The following is a 19,849-nucleotide window of genomic DNA, read 5'->3' as shown; positions in this document are numbered from 1 at the left end:
CTGTGACTGCGGTGTATGCGGTGTATTGATATAGGTCAGCAGCTACAAAATCATCCTAGAGAGGGACTTTGCTAGCAGGAGGAGAAAATATGTGGTGTTTTTTGTTTTTAGACAGACTGGCGACTGTAGCCCAGGTTGACCTTGGACTCACTAAGTAGCCAAGGCTGTCTTTGAATTTCTGCTCTCCCCACCCCCACCTCCCAAGTGCTGAGATCAGGGTGTGCGCCACCACGCCCAGTTTTATTTTATAAGTTTTTTAGTCAAGATTTGTTTCCCATCCCATCCTTTTTTGACAAAAAATACAATGATACCCAGGACCATCCTGCTTCCCGCTTTATTCTCCACGGAGCTGGTTTACATCCACAATTCTGTTCTGTGTTGATTCCAGGGTCCAGGTTTTCGGGTCTGGGGTCCATGTGTCCAGTGAAGCCCTACCCACACCACCCCTAGTGGGCAACCGCCCACCCACCCTCCTGCCCACCACAGATGGATAGAGCCTCTGTGAACCAGGTAGCGTTCTTAATCCCTGCAAGAAATAATTCAAGGAGGAAATGCACGCAGTTCTATACCCTCCTCGCTCTCCTCCTGCCCACACCGACATGCTGAAGGGGATGCTGTCTTCCCAGATGGGAAGGAGACTGGGAGAGGGTTGGCTTTTGAACAAAGGGTGTGGAAATGAAAAGGCAAGCCCGGGATCTGTAAAGTCCCACCCTAGGGAACAATTGTGCCACTGTCCACTACCCGTTATCCTTCACGGGCATCTCCTTACCCCAGACATTAGGAAAATGTTCTAGCCATGTGTTCCATCCACAGTCATTCCCGTGACCCTTGGGCCACCTGCCCAGAGTCCCGACTCCCCCCTAATGACTCTCATGCTTTGTCTTCCCCAGTTGACTTTCCTGCAAATGCTTCCCAGTGCAGGCCACCAGAGAGGCCAACGGAACCACCCTAATCCCTTTTATAACATCCTTTCCCCCGAGTCCGTCCTCTCCGGACCCAGCCCCTCTTTACCTCCACCCACAACTCACAAAAGGGAAATGCCATTATCTATGAGGGTACGCGGAGAGCCTCTCTCACTCCTGCATGCTGACGATTCGGAGTAGGATATTGTACACATCTTGTTCCATGTAGCCCTGGGGGTGGCAGGAAAGACAAAGAAAGGATGATGAAGAACAGAACATGGGGAGAGAGAGACAGGTGAGGGATATGGAATACCAGTCATTACCTCTTAGAATTACATAACCCTTAACAAATTCTGCTTGTCTGCTGTGCTATGGTTTGGGGTTGCAGTACTTGGGATTCAGCAGGGCTTCCTGCCTACAAGGCAAGTGCTCAGTCCGTGAGCTAGAGACCCAGCCCTCGCTTGTGACTTTAAATATTTAACTTGCCCATGGCTATTTTCCCTTCGTCACGAGGAAGAGAAAGACGTCTGCTTCTCGGGATTGCTGTACACACCGCATTATGAACACGAAGCAAGCACCTGGTACATACTAATAATTCCACTCCCTGTGGTTATCATCCCTAAGGGAAGAGCAAGCCTCGCCAGTCTCCCATGATTCATGCAGAGTCATCTCAGAGGAAACCGAGAAGGGCATTGGGGACAGGGCAAAGCCTCACGGTGGGTTAGGGAGCTGAAAGGAGAAGCAAGCACTTCTTCCGCGTTCACATGTAGCCTCTTCTGAGCTACCTAGTGTGATCCGGAGACCCGCCACTGAGTCCAGCGGCCAGAAAACATGACAAGCATGTGCAGGAACGAGAAGGGACAAAGGGAACAGTCCTTTCTCAGCGCTGTACCCCTGCTTCCTCTCAGACTCCACCAAGCTCACCCGAGCAGCGTTCAGCAGATGATTCCTGTAGGTAGAGATGGTCTCTTCATGGTTCTTCTGGGAATCCTGAGAGGGAGCACCCGTGGGAAGTCACATGACCACCCTCCTCACACTCATGGCATGTGAAGGACAGATAAAGTGAAGTTTCACAAAGCTGACTCTGTCGCCCATCACCGGTCTAGCCTGGACCACTGCCTGGCTAGCCTTCTGAAACGCCCCACTTCCACTACCCACCTTCTTCTCTATCACCACCCACTTCTCTGCAGGACAAAACATACCTGCAGCTGCAGGGCAAGTTGAGTATTCTCCCCCCGGACCTGTAGAACCTCCTCGGAGAGTTTCTCCAGCGTCTTCAGTAATTCTTTGATCTAAGGCCAAAGGAAAGAAAGAGACCCAAGTCATTTTCCCCAGGTGACCCCGGAAAGGACGATTATCTACGGTTTATGGGTAGGAGCTGGAGTTTGAGAAATTTCAAAACCTTGCTCTAATCCCAGTGGGGTGGAGCAAACCTTCAATTGCAGCAGCTGGGAGACAGAGGCAGGCAGCGCTCTGTGAGTTTGAGGACACTTGTCTACATAGTGAGTTTCAGGACAGCCAGGGCTAGACTGTGAGACTGTCTAAAAACAAAATAAAACCAAAACCACACAGCTAATACATAATATAATTGTTTAAACCAATATCTCTTTGGTTCTATAGCTTGTGATCTTTCATTAGTTTTTGTTTGTTTGTTTGGGCTTTTTGTTTTGTGTTGTGTTTTTTTAGACAGGGTCTCACTGTGAAGGCCTGGATGTCCTGGACCTCACTACATAGATCAGGCTGGCATCAAACTCACAGAGCTCCTTCTGCCTCTGCCTCCAGAGTGCTGAGATTAAATGTGGGTGCTACTACAACCAGCTGTAGCAACTTTTCACTGAGTACTTAACACATGCCCAAAATTATCCTGAGCATTTTATTTTGTGTATGAGGTGGGTTCTTATTTGTTTATTTGTTTTGTGGAGGTGGGTTCTGTTTCTTTGAGGTAAGATTTGTTTGTGAAGCCCTGGCTGTCCTGGAACTCACTTTGTAGACCAGGCTGGCCTTGAACTCACAGGCTGATGCCTGCCCCTGCCTCTGCGTGCTGGGATTAAAGGCGTGCATTACCATGCCTGGCTTCCAATCTGCAAACTTCTATTCTGAGTATTTATTTATAATAATATATTTAAACAGGATTCATAAAAACCAAACTGGTCTCAAATACAAGGAATAATCTTGACCTCTTGATTCTCCTACACCAACCTCTTTTTAAACTTTGATTTATTTTAATTTTTATGTGTATAGGTGTTTTGTCTGCATGTATGTCTATGTACCATGTGCATGTCTGGTGCCCTTAAAACCCTGGAATTGAAGTTACAGATGGTTGTGAGCCACAAGGTGGGTGCTGGGAACTGAACTCGGGTCCTCTGGAAGAGCAGCCAGTGCTCTTTACCACTGAGCCATCTCTCTAGCCCTTTAAATTTCAAAATGATTTTATTTTTTTAGTTATTTATGTGTGTGCCTACGTATGGGTGGGTTCAAGGGTGCAGTGAGCAAGGAGTTCAGAAGTCGTCCACAGATCTCCTGAGGCTTCCGTTATAGGTGATCGTGAACTTCCCAAGGGTGCTGAGAACCCAACTCAGGTCCTCTGAGAGAGCAGTAAAAGTTCTTAACTGCTGAGCCATTTGTCCAGCTCCACACCTCCACCTCCATATATGGTGCTGGGGATCTAACCCAGAGCCTCACACATGCTAAGCAAGCACTCTACCAAGTAAACTATATTCCCAAGCCCCGAATAAATTTAACATCTAATAAGATCTTTACAACCACGACAGCATTAGTAGTTTAATTTTAATTTTTTTTGTGTGTGTATAAGTGTTTTTGCCTACATGTATGTCTGTACACTATGTACTATGTGTGTGCTTGGTGCCTGAGGAGGCCAGAAAGGGGCACTGAATCCCTGGTACTGGAATTACAGATAGTTGTGAACTGCCACATGGGTACTGGGAACCCAAGTCCCCTGGAAGAGGTGGCATTGTTCTTGGCCATTGGGCCATCTCTTCAGCCCAATAAATTAATCTTATTGAATATCAGTGTTAAGTTGGGAGCATACTCCCCAGCTCCTCGCATCCATCCCAGCCTCCCTGGCCTGGGAGTTGTATTGGTCTGGACTCCAAATCAGGTCCTGACCTCTGGGGGAGGGGGGTGGCAGACCACTCCCACGGGGTATTTAAGTGTGTTCCCAGAGGAGAAACGCATAAAACGCAGGATTTTCAGGTCTGCATGGGCTCCCTGCTGTCCTGTCTCTGCCATGCGCTCGGCCACCTGAAAGGGTATTCTTAATAAAACAATGGGCATTTCGATTTGGTTTGATTTGGCCTAATTGGATTTCTTGCGCCGGCGGAGCTGCCCTTTTCTTATTATTTTTACTTATCAATCAGCACTCAAGTAGAAGCAGGCTCACCTCTATGAGTTAAAGGTCCGCCTGGTCTACTTCTTCAAGCCAGCTAACATGACATAGTGAGACCCTTTCTCAAAATTAAGACAAAACACAAAGTTGTCTGAGATCTGTCAGCCGTTGGGTTGTATGTGTTGCTTTGCTATCAGTTCTGGGGAAGGACCCTAAGGCTGGGCAAGCGTTCTGCCACTGAGCCATCACACTCAAGCTAAGTTGTCACCCCTCACCCACCACGCGCACCCTTACTGACTTACACGCGTGTGCTGCCGCATCTCAACTCTCCAGTGTAAATCTTGAAACTAAAATTCAAATCTGGACAGTCTTGCTCCAGAGAGCACAACGACTCAGCCACTATAAGCTCTCAGCTACTATGCCAAATTCTATCTTGCCGTTTATTGACATTTTGCCATTTATGGACAAACACCTCCTTCAATTCCCTTCCGTGATGCCTGTTTTGGACAGCACTTCTTCTGTCTATGCACTGTACACCAGGCAAATGCCGCTTATATACCTCCAACATTCTAAATTTGAACGTACACCAATTTTTACAAGAAACCCAAACTCATTAGTGGGTAGGTCTACAACTGCTAAATACCTTTGTAAACTGAGAGTTTAGAATGTATAAAATATGTCTCGTTCTCCAATAGCACTAAGAAAATAGTGGCTTTCAAACTGCTGTGGCTTGCTTTTGCTTGGTGTCTTGAGACAGGGTCTCTTGGAACCAGCGATGTAGCTGAAGATGACCTTGAACCCTTCTCCTGAGTGCCTGTCCGCACAGTTCTTCAAACTGTTTTATTGTTGTTTGTTTTGATTCAGTTTTTTTAGCCAATAGAGATGTTTTCAGGACCCATGTTGAAAGGAGCAGGAGGGAAGAGCAGCTACAGTTAACCCATCAGACTCTGAGTCAGCCCAGAACTTCAGCAAAACCACAGAACACATTACACCACTAGGCTGGACTAATACAGGATTAAGATAAAATGGTGCTAATTGGCCGTGATGTTCCCTGCTGTAGCCCTAGGGGCAAACATAACTTCTGAACTTTGAGCACTAAATTTTAGTAGCTACGCCCTCTTCTCTCTTGTACTGTGTTGCTTATTTTTTATCTCTTTCTTCTATCTGTAATCCACTTGAGCTCCAATTTCAACCCCAAACCTCTCTCGCCACAGGCGAGCACAGAGAGGACCTTGCAAGCACCAAGCACTCCGTTTAGTTTAGTGCTCATCTGATCTTCGGTTCTGCAACCTCGCAAACGCACCGGCACTCCCCACCAAGCTCTCAAGGCAACTTTGCAGCTCACCTTGGCCTCCTTGTCCCGGCAAGCCCCTATGAGGTGATCTGTTTTCTCTTTGAGCAACTCAACGGTTTTCTCGAACTGCTCCGAGCGCCCGCGCATCTCGCCTGCCTGGCGCTCCTGCTCGGCCGCCCGAGCCGCTAGATCCTCGCTGCGGCGACGCTCCTCTGCCGCCGCGTCCCGCAACCGAGCCATTTCCCGACAGGCTGTGTTGTACTTCTCCAGCACAACTTTGAGCTCCTGGCCCCAAGCCTGCGCCTGGGCAACCAGTGAGCCTCGCGTTTTCTCGTGCTGCCGCAGGCTGGCTGCTTCCCGGGCCCTCAGCTCGGCCACTTCTTCCGTGGCTTGATAGAGCAGCTGCTTCAGCTTGCAGATCTCCTGGCTCTTCCCGCTCATCGTGGCTTGCACAGCCCGCAGCTCTTCCTCCAGCATCCCCAGATCTTGCTCCAAGGCGGCCACTTGGGGAGATGCTGTAGCCTTCAGGGAGGCTTCTGGCTTCCCACAGGGGACCAAGGATCCTCGCAACTGCTGGTTTTCCTCCTCCAAGCGAGCCAGCGCCTTCTGGGCCTCAAGGTGCTTATTCACCAGGGTGCTTATGCAGGTCTGCAGCTCTTCCAGGGGTTCTGCAGCTGTACTCCCTGCACTCCCCTTGCCCACGAGGTCTGGGGGCAGGCAGTTCCGCAGTCCTTGGAGGCCGCTGCTCTGGGAAGCAAGTTGCCTGCGCAGGTTCTCTGTAGCCTCCTTCTCCATGGCCAATTCCTCCGTCAACAACCCGACGCTTCGCCGCAACTGCTGTAGCTGGACCTGAGCCTCGGGCTTGGGCACAAACTCCCGCTGTAGCCTCTGGGTCAAGGACTGGAGTTCTCCTTGCAAGCGTTGCCTCTCGCGCCCCAGCTCCCTCAATTCCTCCATCAAGTTGTTGTTGCTCAGTCTCAGCGCAGACACCTCTTTCTCCAGGTGTCCCTTAACCAGGCCCCCTCCTGAGGCGTGTTCTCCTCCAGGGGCCCCTAGGGGCTCTCCCCTGGCTGCAGGAGCCCTCTTTTCTTCTTCTTGCTCTTTGGTGCATCCTGGGACTGCTTTGGGGGCTCCCTCTCTGGACCCCTGAGCAGGGACCTCGGGTTTCACCAGCAGTCCTGCTTTTGCTCGATCCAACCTCACCAGCACCCTCTCCAGCCTGGCTTCCATTTTCTCCCAGGCAGCTGCTGCAGCCTCGGCCCTGGGAGTCCCCAAGGCTCCCTCCAGAACTGGTCTTGACAAAGCCCCTCTGGCAGCATCCTTTTCTCGCCACACTGCAGCCAGCTCGTCCCTTAGCTGTAGGAGGAGCTGGTTCATGGCTGCTATGCCCACTGGTTCTCCCACTGCACCTGCTTGTTCAATCCCTGGAGCCGGGAACCTCTCCTTCTGGCTGACACACACCTGGTCAGTGTTGTTGAGGCCAAGGTTCTGCCCCCCACTGGCGTTCGGTTGCTGTCCTGTGACCTTCCCGATGCTCTCAGACCTTGGGCTCTGGGGTGGCCCCTGCTCTGGTTGGGACTTGCTGTGTACTTCACCCTGGATCTCTGCTACGGCCAACTCTTCAGCTCTCCTGGTAACTACTGTTGGGTTTATAGTGGCTGCTGCTTTCTGCTGCCTCTTAAGCTTCTGGATTCGCTCAGCCAGCAGATTCAGGGGACAACCCTGCTCCATACCATCTCCTCCAGGTCTTCCTGGAGCCCCGGGATCTTGCACTAGGAGATGCCCCAGTTCTTGCACCTGCTCTCGAACCTGGTTTTCCAAACCTTTGAGGGCTGCAGCTTGGGCCTTACACTCCTCTGTCTTGCGCACCAGCTCCTGCTCCAAATGATTGACTTTCCTCTGCTCCTCTTCATACTTCCACTTCCACTCTTCTGAGCACCGCTCTTCAGCCTCCTCCTCCTGCTGTGCTTCCTCTGGCTCTGCTCTCCATGAGCTTTTAGGTGGAGAGCCCACCTGAGGCTCGGATGGAGAGGTCTGAGTCAGAAAAACAAAACAGCAACAAAAACCAGTGGTGTGAGGTTTGCAACTAGTCTAGCCTCGGCAAGGGCCTGGCTCAACCAGTCTAGCCTCAGCAAGGGCCTGGCTTAACCAGTCTAGCCTCGCCAAAGGCCTTGCTTCTGTGAGTGTCCTGTTGACCACACAGACTACTGGAATAGCTTGGGAGTAGTTGGGAGTAGGTCAGAAACCAAAACGGGGAGACATCTAGGGTCATACCTGAGACACATGATCTGGGTGTTGAACCAGTCCATGACCTGTAAGAGAAGACAAGGAGCAAATGAGAATTCAGTTCTCAGTTTTCAGACTTTGTTAGAGCAAAGCGGCCACTCATTATGATAATTTGCATATATATTTTCCTGGTGACACTCTTGCTCCACGAATCCCTAACTACCCAGCAGTTCTGGCTTCCTGTCCCAGAGGTGGAGTGTTCCTTTATTTTGTACACACGTTTCTTTTATTGATCATTGTGCTGATACGATGAAGGCACTGGGACATTAATCAATGGTGGGCAAAAATCACATGGATGACAACAATAGCAATAGCCATCTAATCCCAGCACTCGGGAGGCAGAGGCAGGCAAATCTCTGAGTTCGAAGCCAGCCTGGTCTATAGAACGAGTTCCAGGACAGCCAGGGATACACAGAGAAACCCTGTCTCAGAAAAAGAAGCAAATAATTAAATAACTAAATAAAAATAAATAAATCACAACAGCAACAGCAATAGCCAGAGTTGCACTCAGTGAGCGAAGTCTACCCTAGGGAATCTTGTGATGGAGCAGCACTAAATCAGCAAAGCCTGGGCTAAGGTGGCAGGCCATGTTTTTGGAAGGACTGCTTCCGTGGGCAGTGGGATACTGAGAAGCTTCTTCAGTTCTTTGGCTATTGAAGAGAATCTTAAAGGCACAAAGGACTTTTACCGCCTCTCCGCCGCCGGTTCAGGGCCTGCTGCAGCAGCCTCCACAGCTCCTTGTCTTGTGTATGCAAAGCATAATGCAGAGCATTGTGCCCCAGGCTGTCCACGGCTCCGGCATCTGCTCCGTGGCTCAGGAGCAGCTCAGCCACCTCAGCGCTGCCTTTCTCACAGGCCAGGATCAAGGCTGACCTGTGGGCAGAGACAAAGCCGGAACACCAGCTTTCCCTCACAGTCTCAGAAATCCCAGAACAGGGTAAGCCTTCCCTCAGTGGGGTCAGAGCAACACACCAACACCATCCAAGGACAAAGCATTAGACCAGAGCAGGACTTTTCCAGCAGCATCAGAAAGTGGGACCACTGAGGGGGCTCCATCTTTGTCTGCATTTACAGAATGCAAGTTCTGGGCTGCAGAGATGGCTCAGAGGTTAAGAGCATTGCCTGCTCTTCCAAAGGTCCTGAGTTCAATTCCCAGCAACCACATGGGAACCACAATCATCCGTAATGAGATCTGGTGCCTTCTTCTGGCCTTCAGGCATACACAGACAGAATATTGTATACACAATAAATATTTTAAAAAAACAATGCAAGTTCTGCACAAAAGTGCAAGCACACACACACACACACACACACACACGACAGCAGCATATATGCTCATGACCCTCCTTCCTCAACCTTCCAAGTACTGGACTACGGCGTACACCACCACATTTTTCTTCTGCATAAAACTTGAAAGAAAAGGACCCCACCATTTAGGAAATCGCTTGAAAACTAGAAAATTAAAGCAGTGACCCCAGAGGTAGCCATTCTACTTCTGGCGTCATCTGTGCTAGAATGGCCAGCTAGTCAGGGTACCAGGCGAAGCTTTCTTGCGCCATTCATGATAGCAGGCCCCCGAGAACAGAGACCAGCCTGTTCTTGCCGGTGTGTGCGCCGGGTCCACATCCTCCTTTCTAGATTGGTGAAGAACTGGAAATTGGGGTGGAAGACAGAGATGGCTCACTTGTCATCCTTGTCTGTGACGTTAACTCGGGCACCTCTCTGCAGCAGCTGTGAGCAGATAGCCGCATGACCACCCAGCGACGCAATCATCAGTGGTGTGCGTCCGTCCTGCAGAGATTGTGGGAACATGCGAGGCCATGAGGAGCCAGGGAAAACCAAAGACTTGATGATTTAACCCTAGACTGACTCCCCTGTCTCCTGACGCCCACTGAATCAAGTCCAGGAGCTAAACATGGAGCGTAGGAAAAGAGGAGGAATGGAAGTAGGATCACAGAAGCAGGAGCCCATCTATCAGTGTGAGGCACTGCCTATTGGCCTGTGTGATACTCACGTTGTCCAGCACATCCAGGAAGGCTTCGTGGTCACACAACAGGAGGACACTTGAGGCACAGCCAGAAGAGGCTGGATGGATTGAAAGCTGGTTAAGAAGAGGCTTGAAGAACATCTCCTTGGGCTGTAACCCAGCGTCTCCCATCACGTCAGTGGCTGGCATCCCCCCTAAAAGTTATCCTTCCATCCCGCTTCCCAGCCTTCGTCCCACTGTCCCCAGGCACGCACCTGCCCAGTGTAATGGACTGCGGTTTTCTGCATCCACGGCATCTTCATTTGCGCCATGCTGTAAATAGCCACAAAGAGAGGCAGCAATGGAGCTTGGGGTTAGCATCCTCATCCCCTTCCCCATAGCGAGTTGCCAGTTTCCATGGTAATATGAAAGGGAACAAGAGGACCAGGGCTCTGAGGGAAGCCAACTACTACACAAGCTCAGTCGACTCCCTGATGGAGTCGATGGGCAGCTTTGAAAATTCGGTCCTAGTTCCTAACTAAGGCCTAAGAGAAAAGAGGTGATCAGTAAAGAAACACATGAATGGAAAAGACACCCGAACGGCTGGAGTTTGAGGACCATGATGTGAGATTTGGAAAAGAGGATGGATAATAAAAGTAGAACAGTCAGTGTGGGCTCGTGATCTACTGGAGACTCAAATCATCCACAGGTCATTGCACACGCATGTTTCTCTTTGTGCTACTTGGCTTTATTCATTTATTTATTTGCTTGGAGAAGGGGTGTGGATATGCTTATGGAGGTCAGGGGACAACCTGTGGGAGTCAGTTCTCTCCTTCCAGCGTGTGGGTTCTGGGGGGTCAGACTCACGTCCTCAGACATGGCAGCAAGTTCTTTGACCTGCTGAGCCTCCTTACTAGCCCCTCCTGCCAGAGACATCTTTTTCATTTGAACGTCCCTGCTTTTCTTCTACCTGCCCATCATATATATAGCGGTTAGTCTCCGCAGCGCAGCGACTCCGTCATTGCAGAGCTCAATCGTTCTCGGGTACTCTGGTTTCTGACTTGCCCCCAAAGACAGTATGAAGCGTGGTATATGTACAGAGTAAGTGTCAAACGGAGGTTTGGGAACATATTGATAAATGACCACCAGCTATGTTACTGGGAATGAGACGGCTGATCGTTGTCAGTGACGACGGACAAGGTTGGAGCGTGCCGCATCTATTTCTTGCCTGCATAGGAGTATCAGGGGACTGCCTTTACCTGAAGTAAGACCTTCACACACTGTGGCTGGCAGGAGATGGTGGCCAAATGAAGGGCGGTGCTTCCTGGAAAGAGAGAGAGAGAGGGTGGGTGGGTGGCCCCATGAATGCGGATGACTCACTGGGAGGGAAGGCGGGAGACGCACAGATAATCAGAGGAGGGAGAAGCTCTAGGCCACATAGGGCCAGAAATTCCTGTTCCCCAAGCAGCTGGCACCTTCAATGAAGAGTAAAGGGGAGGTGTGTGCCTAGCTTACAGGGAGGGGAACCCCAGGAGAGATGCTGGCCCAGTCTTAGTGAGCAAAGCAGCAAAGGGCCAGAGCCCGAGCCTCTATGAGAGCCCAGCATTGGCCCCCTGTGCAGTCACAGAGTCAGCGTTGCAGTTTAATGGGCAGGCAGTGCCAGCTGGAGCCTCTGTGAGAGCCCAGCATTGGCCCCCTCTGCAGCCACACAGACAGCCTTGCAGTGTAAGGGCAGGCAGTGCCAGCTGACTCACCGTCCTCGTTCTTGCTGTTGATGTCAGCCCCGTTTGCAAGCAGGATTGTCAGACACTCTGTCAGGCCTTTGGAGGCTGCCAGGTGAAACCTGCCAGGGTCAAAGCCAAGAGACACAAAAGGATGAAAGACCATGGGATAAAATGGGGGGAAGCTCCTGTTTTTTTAAAATCATTTTTAATATTCTAACTTATTCTGATCAGTTGTTTTTGTCTGTTGTTTGTTTTGAGATAGAGTCTCACTATACAAGCCTGTCTGGCATTGAACGATTGATCCCCTGATTTGACCTCCCAAACTCTGGCATTATAAGCAGGTACTAGCACAGCTGACCAGGAAGAGCTTTAACAAGTCCTGCTTCCTCTGCTCCAGAGCCCAAAATCAATTCCCAATGCAGAGAGGGAAGGTCTCCCAGTCTGTCTTGCTAAGAGAAAAGCCTGCCTCCAAGACCTCCAGTTGTGAATCAGAGGATGCTACTGGAAAAGCAAGAGCTACACATCTCAGGGGATTTCAGATTGTTGCAGGGATGTTCAGGAGACACATGCTGACCAGCCTGTCCTAGCACAGAGCCCTCAGAGAACTGGAAGGGTCATAGGAAGAGTCAGACAGAACAAAGCAGAAAGCTGGCTGGCAGGGGGTATAGCCTTCCTCCTGATCATTCCCTCGAGCCCCATGACACCTGTGACTTACTCCTTCATTCCTAACTTCTCAAGCATACACACCCTCGTACTTTCGCGATGAGGAAACTTTGTTTAGCAATTAGTTCTCTGTTGGTTTAGTGAGCATTACATCCTTTTCAAGTCATTGTGGCTTGTGGGGTGGCTGGAACTCAGGGACAATGTCCTCCTCCCTCATTTGTTCCCTACCTGATACATGGCGAAGGATTATCCATCTACTCGCCAAGCCAAACAATAAAAGGAAGGGCTCTGAAGCTATAGGCCTCCCCTGATCATTCTGAAGTCTTCAGAAAGAACCACATACCAGGGTGGGGGTCAAGAAGACTTACTTACGGGGACTGGCCATTTGAGTCTAGTTTGGTGGGTCGGGCAGACTTCCTAGAGGCCAAGGCAGCCACGCGTCCCACATCCCCCCGCTGCACTGCCTCCAGCAGCTTCTGATCACGACGGTTCCATTTCTCCACCTAGCCGGGAGTTACAGATTGTATGAATATTGGCACTGGCAATGGTATGGGGAAAGAAAAGTTATATCAAATGCCCGGCAAGAGGAAAAGCATCTTGGAGTGGCTTCCTGCTCTTGATTGCTAGGCCCAGAGCAGCAGATCTTTCTTAAGTGGACCAACAAAATACTAACCACTCCATATGTTACCAAGAATTATTGATAGCAACTGTCCATGACAAACCTAAAGGTGCCCAGGGGATCACTGAATTAAAAATTATGAAGCTTGGTGTAGACTTATAATACACTGCAGGAGGTAGAGGCAGGAGGATCAGGAGTTCAAGCTGAGCCTCAACCCCATGTGTGTGTGTGTGTGTGTGTGTGTGTGTGTGTGTGTGTGCGTGCACGTGCACGCATGCATGTAAGCATATATGCATTAGCCATGGTGGCACGTTCCAATAATCTCAACATTTGGGAGGCTGAGATAACAGAATCTCAAGTTTGAGTGATGTGGGAAGTCCTTCTGTATACGTGTTGCTTTTATTGGTTAATGAATAAAGCTATTTCGGCCAACGGCTTAGCAGAGTAAAGCCACGTGGGAAATCCGAAAAAAGATATAGAAAAGAGAGTAGGCAGAGCCAGGGAGACGCCATGTAGCTGCTAAAGGAGAAAGACACCCAGAACCTTTACCGGTAGGCCACAGCCTTGTGGCAATACATAGATTGATATAAATGGGTTAATTTAAGATATAAGAGTTAGTTAGAAATACACTTAAGGTATTGGCCAAACAGCGTTGCAATTCATATGTGTGATTATTCGGGTCTGGGCTTCCAGGAAACCAACAAGCAGTCTCTGTTTACATTTGATGTCAACCAAGATTCTCTCAATACATAACAAAGAAATATACTTTTATTATAATATTTTTTTTTGGTCAGGCAGTGGTGGTGCACATCTTTAATACCAGAGATCGGGAAGAAGCAAAGGCAGGTGGATTTCTGAGTTTGAGGCCAACCTGGACTACAAAGTGAGTTCTAGAACACCCAGAGAAACCCTGTATCAGGGGAAACAAAACAAAACAACCAAAGGGAAAAAAAAAACATGTTTTGTTTTGTTGAAACAGAGTCAAGCTAGCCCAGGCTAACTCAGAGTCTCTATGTAGCCAGAATGGTCTCAAATCAAGCCCCTCTTGCTTCAGCCTCTTGAATGCCGTCACATCAGGAATTCTCCATCACACATAGCTCCAAAGTAATTAATAATGGCAAATGTCTAGCATTTTGATGTTGCGGGGGGGGGGGCACTTATTTGTCCCAACTGCCCAGCTAGCTTACACCCGAAATAACCACATAGAAACTGTATTAATTAAAACACTGCTTGGCCATTAGCTCTAAATTCTTATTGGCTAACTCTTACATATTAGTTTGACACATTCCATTAAACTATATCGCCACGCCACGTGACAGTGGCTTAGTAGAGATTCTAACCTGCGTCCATCTCAGGCGGAGGATCCATGGCTTCTCTCACTCTGCCCTTCTTCCTCCCAGCATTCAGTTCTGTTTTCTTTGCCTACCTAAGTTCTGCCCTATCAGCTAGGTCAAAGCAGTTTGTTTACTCATTAACCAATAAAAGCAACACACAAACAGAAGGAACTCCTACACAATTTTGAGAGTGTATTTAGTTAGTTAGTTTTGAGACAAAAGACTATGTAGCCTTGGCTAGCTTGGAACTCATTACGTAGCCCAGGCTGGCCTTGAACTCACAGAGATCCACCTGCCTCTGCCTCCTAATGTTAGCATTAAACTAGCAAGAACCCTTTCCTTGGTGCTCCCTGGGTCTTTCTAGAGTAAACTGAACCAACCTGAAGTATTGGTTCACAATACTTCTTAATGCCCCTACGACTCCAACCCTCCCCCACCCCCACAGTACTGCTTTTTGTCTTTAGAGGTTTGCAAAGTAAATCTAGGTCCCTAGCTTCCATCATAGCCACTTAACCATCTCTAGTTATTGACTCTGGGCCCCAAATTAGGGGTTCGGTGGGTTCCTCTATCATAGCTGGCTATGTCTCTCTTCCATTAGTCTCTAAACCTCTTCACTGGAAACAGTCAGCAAAGGCGAGTCAGTGTCTAGCTGTGCTTGGGGAGGCAGCAAGAAGAGGCAGAAAGGGATCCTTCTCTCGCCTCCCTGGCAGGGAGCAGCTGTCCCAGACCCAGCCACACCTGAACATACATTGTTCCCTCCTTCCAGCTTACGTTTTTGAGGGTGGAGAAGTAATTAAAATAATTGTAGTATTACAGGGCATAAAAGAGAGAGCTATATAAAAAACACCCAGGGCTGCAAGCACAGAAAAGCCTGGTTTGGTCCAGAGAGGGGAAACACAGAGAAGAAGGGAGGAATGCAGAGATCGTTGGTATGGAGGAAAAGGCCTCAAGATGGGACTTTGTCATCAGGACTGAGTCTGGGACATGGTTCAGCTACATTCTCAGCTATGTGACCTAGAGGAAGCCATTAAACACTTTAACCTATTTACTTGCACATAAAATGTAGGCAATAATAACCACCTCACCACAATGCATTAAACAAGTTAATGTAGATAGAGCCACATAAATGTATGGCATCCTTACAACAAAAGAGGAAGCAGAGAGAAACCGGGGGTGGCCCATTGCATTTTATGAGGTATAATCTCAACAAGAAAGAGGTTATAGGAAAGGGTAAAAAAAAAAAAAAAGTAGAGTCTGCGGAAGCCCAATAATTCATTTTCAAGTACTGTTTACAGAGCCAGGACAAATTGTTAATCATCAACACAGGTCCAAGCCATAAAATCGCAAAGGATAGATGGAGTCTGAGGTAACTCTCCTGTAAAACGCTCGGAACCTCTCCTCGTCCTCCAATTAGCCTCAAATAGCCCTGAAAAATAGTTAGGGATGATATTACCATGTGTCTTTCACAGGAAAAGAAGTGGAAGCACACATGTTAACCATCTGTCCAGGATCACATAAAAGAGTAACAGCATTGACTTTAGAAGTAGCTCAGGCCTCTTGCATCCAGACCTAGTTCCCACATCAGACCACAGTGTTACAGAGCTGTGGGAAAAAGATTACTTATTTCCAGATGAAGTTTGAGAATGCCTCCAGGGCAGAGCTACTCGCTCTCGGAAGTTACTCCCTGCATGGGAGAGTCTCCAAACAGGTTTATTCTCAAATGGCAAAGCAAGCAAAATGACTCCACCACATCCTAGCAGGTCCTGACACGCAAGAACACGCTTTTCAGTGCCCCTTGATAACCAGGTCATCCGATGGAAAACAGAGCTGGAACAACGCCACCACCACACGCCACTGCCACCAGCTGACCTTAACCTCTAGTTCTCCGGTCAGAAATTTATTTATTTATTGTTTGTTTGTTTGCTTGCTTGAGACAGAGTTTCTCTGTGTAACTTTGGAGCCTGTCCTGAAACTCGCTCCGTAGACCAGGCTGACCTCGAACTCACAGAAACGTGCCTGCCTCTCCCTCCCGAGTGCTGCCGTTCAGAAATTTAAACTCTCTTCCCTCTTCCTACAGTGTTCTTGTTCTCGGTATTCATCTTGGCTAGCCTGGCACTCACAAAGCTCTTCCTGTCTCCGGCGTGCTGGGATCTTAAGTGCGGATCACCATGCCCAGCTCTAAACTCTTCAGACTGGTTCTTGTCTCTGTGTCAGTCATGTACGAGCTTCCTTGAACCTCAGTTTCCTAATGACAGAAGAGCATTCAGTTTTGTGTCTGTCTCGTAGCTGGCACATGGTAAATGGAGGGTCCAGCCATTACCCCGCTTGGCTTTGCTGGGAACACTTGGATGTTGCAGAGCTTAGAATTCTCCAGTTGAGTAAGTGGAAGACTCTTGCTTACACCAGTCAATGAGTTAGTCAAGTTGGGTGGGTGGTAAAGTGTGTTTTAGCAATATGGATATATTTCTTTCTAGCTAGGTCCTTCTAGGTCCACCATGTTTATTTCCTACAGTTCCATTACACCAAGACGTGTCTAGAACGGGTAGACATTCTTCATGATGAAAACCCCTGGAAACTAAAAGACAAGATGAGTGCTTCCAGAGTCCCAGACGGCCGTGGCTCGCTCACCTTTACACCGCTAAAAGGAGACACTGGATTGCCATCACAGCCTCAGGGGAGTAATCACCAAATTAACCGGCAGACTCCCTGTTAAGGACTGTCTTTGTGATTTCTACGGATGAGATCTGAGAACACGTGTAGAAGTAATTTTACCTTCTCCTATCTCAGACTGTGAACTCTCAGACTTCCTATCAAGATGGGAAGACACCACCAACAGGTAGTGCAAGAGCAATCGGCTTCTGCTGATGAACAGGAGGATGGAAATGGACAGGGAGCCTTTAAGGGATGAGGACCTGATACTTAACATCTCAAATGCAATAGAAATCCTCTATGCTGATCTGACGCCAAAGGCTTCAAGCTATTTCCCGGCCTCTCTCTCTCTCTCTCTCTCTCTCTCTCTCTCTCTCTCTCTCTCTCTCTCTCTCTCTCTCTCTCTTTCTCTCTGGTTTTTTGAGACAGGGTTTCTCTGTGGCTTTGGAGCCTGTCCTGGAACTAGCTCTTGTAGACCAGGCTGGTCTGCTGGGTGCTGGATTGCAGGAATGTGTCACTATGCCCAATTTATACAGCTGAGGACTGACCCAGGCTCCACACATCCGAGGCAAGCACTCTCAACTGAGCTACATCCCCAGCCCAATGCAGATCAACTGTTAAAGGCACACAGATCTCTCAGTCCTTGCCTCCAGTGACGGTTCCTCCCTCCAGGACTTGAATAGAGATAGAGAGAGATGATCTGCTGGTATAACTTGGAAGCCAGGCTTCTGGAGTGTCTAGAAAAGCTGTCACGCTCTCTGCAAATAGGTCCAGTGTGGCAAGTGGAGGACATTATCTTGGGGCTTATTATGGGGAAGTTTCTTGAGGAAATAACTTATAGCTGAAGCCAACCTATTTTAAAGCCTTCTGCAAGCATGATCTGAGGGGGAAAACGTTTTTATCCTAAATATGTAGCTCCGAGTGCTCCCTGTACATCTCTACACTCTTGATAGACTATGATCTTGTGATACTAAGAGTTTATTTAAATGAGTATACATTCCTCGTGGTCAAAACGTGGAGAACTGGGGTCATAAAGGAAAGAGAGAGATCCCAATGTAGCCCACTGCTCACTCCCTGCATGGGAGAGTCTCCAAACAGGTTTATTCTCAAATGCCAAAGCAAGCAAAATGACTCCACCACATCCTAGCATCTAGGAAAGGAGGTGCTACCCAGGGATGAGAGAACCAAAAAGGTCGTATCACCTTGACCTTGCATGATTTCAGAAGCTAAGCAGGGTTGGGCCTTGGTAGGAGAATCAAAAAAGAATGAAATTGTCCTCTTCCTAAGGAGAGAGCAGGCTCCGTAAATCTGGAAGGGAGGAAGAATTCTGGGAATTTTCTGTATTTAGGGAAAAGTAGACGTGGATTAGAAAATCACTGAGAATTAAGGCAGACCCAGGGAGCTGCAGTTTCTGTTACCTGTAATAGTAAATGCCATTTGACCAGCCGGTCAGCCTGTGGAAACTCCGTGTGGAAGCCAATGTAAGTGGGACAGAGACAGGCCTCAACAGTTCCTACTCTTGCTTCACAGCTTTCTGCTAGGTTTCCGAGGCCTGCCCATGCACAGAGAGATAACCCAACACTTCTCACACTTGCCTGTGAGTGACCAGCTAAGCAATATCAGTCCCAAGTAACCCACACCCCAACCTCCAGAGAAGATGCCATTCCCTCAGGGGGTCACTCTGGAAGAGCTCCTTAGGGAAGAAAGGCTGTACCCTCCCTGAACCACTGTCTCCTGAAATCTTTGTTTTGCCCTAGACAGGGGAGAATAGAGTAACCTCTGCCAGGAGCTCCCTCCTCGTGAGTCCACTCTGTCTTCTTACCCCTCACCGTCACACCTCCCTAGCTCAGTCAAAGAAAACGAACGCAAATCCTAAGCCAGAAAAAGGAATAGTTAGGAGAGAAGCAGGCAGGGAGACTTGATTGATCCCAAGAACCAGTCTGAGAGCGAGACACTGCAACTGGCCAGGGTGGATTCTGCAGGCAACTTACCCAGGCTCTTGGGGATTAACCAGGTGACTTCATGTCCTCCGACAGTGCCTGTCTGCTTAGTTAGATTGTAAGATTCAGCCACAGTGAGCAGGCAGGAGGTCCAGGCAAAAGGTGACAGGGTAATACTGAAGAAAAGGTGTCCAGAAATTAAAGGGAAATCAGAGGCTCCATATTGGATGACCAGTTGGAAAGAGAGTTGAAGTGGTGCTTGAAAGAATGGGAGTGGAGGTGTCTTGGAGCGGAACAGAGGGAAGGGTGGAGGAGGCTGTGAAGAAGAGCTGGAGAAGGCACTGGGTTGAGCATACTTCGGGGGCAGAAAGCAAACAGTAAAAACAGAGCCATATGGGAGAGAAAATTGTGGGGAGAAGGTAGGATGGAAAAAGAAGCTATCAGGCAGGAATTAGGAGTGGATGTAAGAACGGAGGCAAAGGCTAGGGGTGGGGGTGGGGCAGATGTCTGAGGTGGGTTGGTACCGGGAGTCAGACCTGAAGTAGAGAGCTGGGTCGTGGGAAGAGGGCAGACTTTCAGAAAGCATACCAGAAACTGGAAGTCATAAATGTTGGGAGAACAAGAAGCCAAGGGGAAAGACCTTGAGAAGGAAGAGGTTAGGAAGGTTGAGGGACAGGTTTGGGGAGGCACCCGTAAGTTCAGTTAGCAGAGCTGGCGGCCGCATTGCCGGAGCAGCCGCGTAGCAAAAAACCGATGCAGGCTTAATGAGATCGTCCATGGTGATGGGACTCAGGACTTCTGTCAACACAGGACTTGGACCCCAGCCCCAGACCTTCTCTCACACATTTGGCACCTACCGCCACTTGCGAACTGGAGCAGGAGAAGATGCGCTTCATGGCCGGGGCTAGGGCCACGGGGGGACGGGGACGCGCAGAGAGCCGGGCCACAGGTTCTCAAACCCACTCGGCTGAGGCTGTGGGTTAGACAGCTGTCAAAAGGCAAAATAGGTCCCGCCCTAGGCCCCGCCCCAGATCCCACCCCACTCAATCGGAGACGTGAACCCAAAGGCTGGGTTTGAAACCCCGCCCCTGGACCTGCCCCACCCCGCCCCTGCAGAGGCAAAAAG

At 49.2% G+C, this 19,849-nt stretch overlaps 1 protein-coding gene across 3 annotated transcripts; it reads right to left on the bottom strand.

Moving 5' to 3' along the window:
* Positions 1 to 1,073: 1,073 nt before the first annotated feature.
* Positions 1,074 to 19,619, bottom strand: Ankrd35 (ankyrin repeat domain 35). 3 transcript variants are annotated; one of them, XM_038312010.1, is made up of 13 exons: positions 19,581 to 19,619; positions 12,554 to 12,684; positions 11,549 to 11,637; positions 11,054 to 11,118; positions 10,070 to 10,127; positions 9,843 to 9,913; positions 9,513 to 9,619; positions 8,517 to 8,701; positions 7,817 to 7,854; positions 5,594 to 7,576; positions 2,105 to 2,194; positions 1,827 to 1,892; positions 1,074 to 1,133 (listed from the first exon to the last, which is right to left on the bottom strand). In XM_038312010.1, the coding sequence occupies exons 1-13, from the start codon at positions 19,617 to 19,619 to the stop codon at positions 1,074 to 1,076; spliced, it is 2,982 nt and encodes a 993-aa protein (XP_038167938.1). The 3 variants fall into 3 exon arrangements, with proteins under 3 accessions (XP_038167938.1, XP_038167939.1, XP_038167940.1); XM_038312011.1 differs by lacking the exon at positions 19,581 to 19,619 and having other exon boundaries at positions 12,550 to 12,566; XM_038312012.1 differs by lacking the exons at positions 11,549 to 11,637; positions 12,554 to 12,684 and having other exon boundaries at positions 11,054 to 11,074; positions 19,587 to 19,619.
* Positions 19,620 to 19,849: the final 230 nt, after the last annotated feature.

Source organism: Arvicola amphibius, chromosome 14 (assembly GCF_903992535.2).
Source record: "Arvicola amphibius chromosome 14, mArvAmp1.2, whole genome shotgun sequence".
NCBI lineage: Eukaryota > Metazoa > Chordata > Mammalia > Rodentia > Cricetidae > Arvicola > Arvicola amphibius.
Note: the sequence above shows the minus strand (reverse complement) of the source record. Positions and strands in the feature narration are given on the sequence as shown.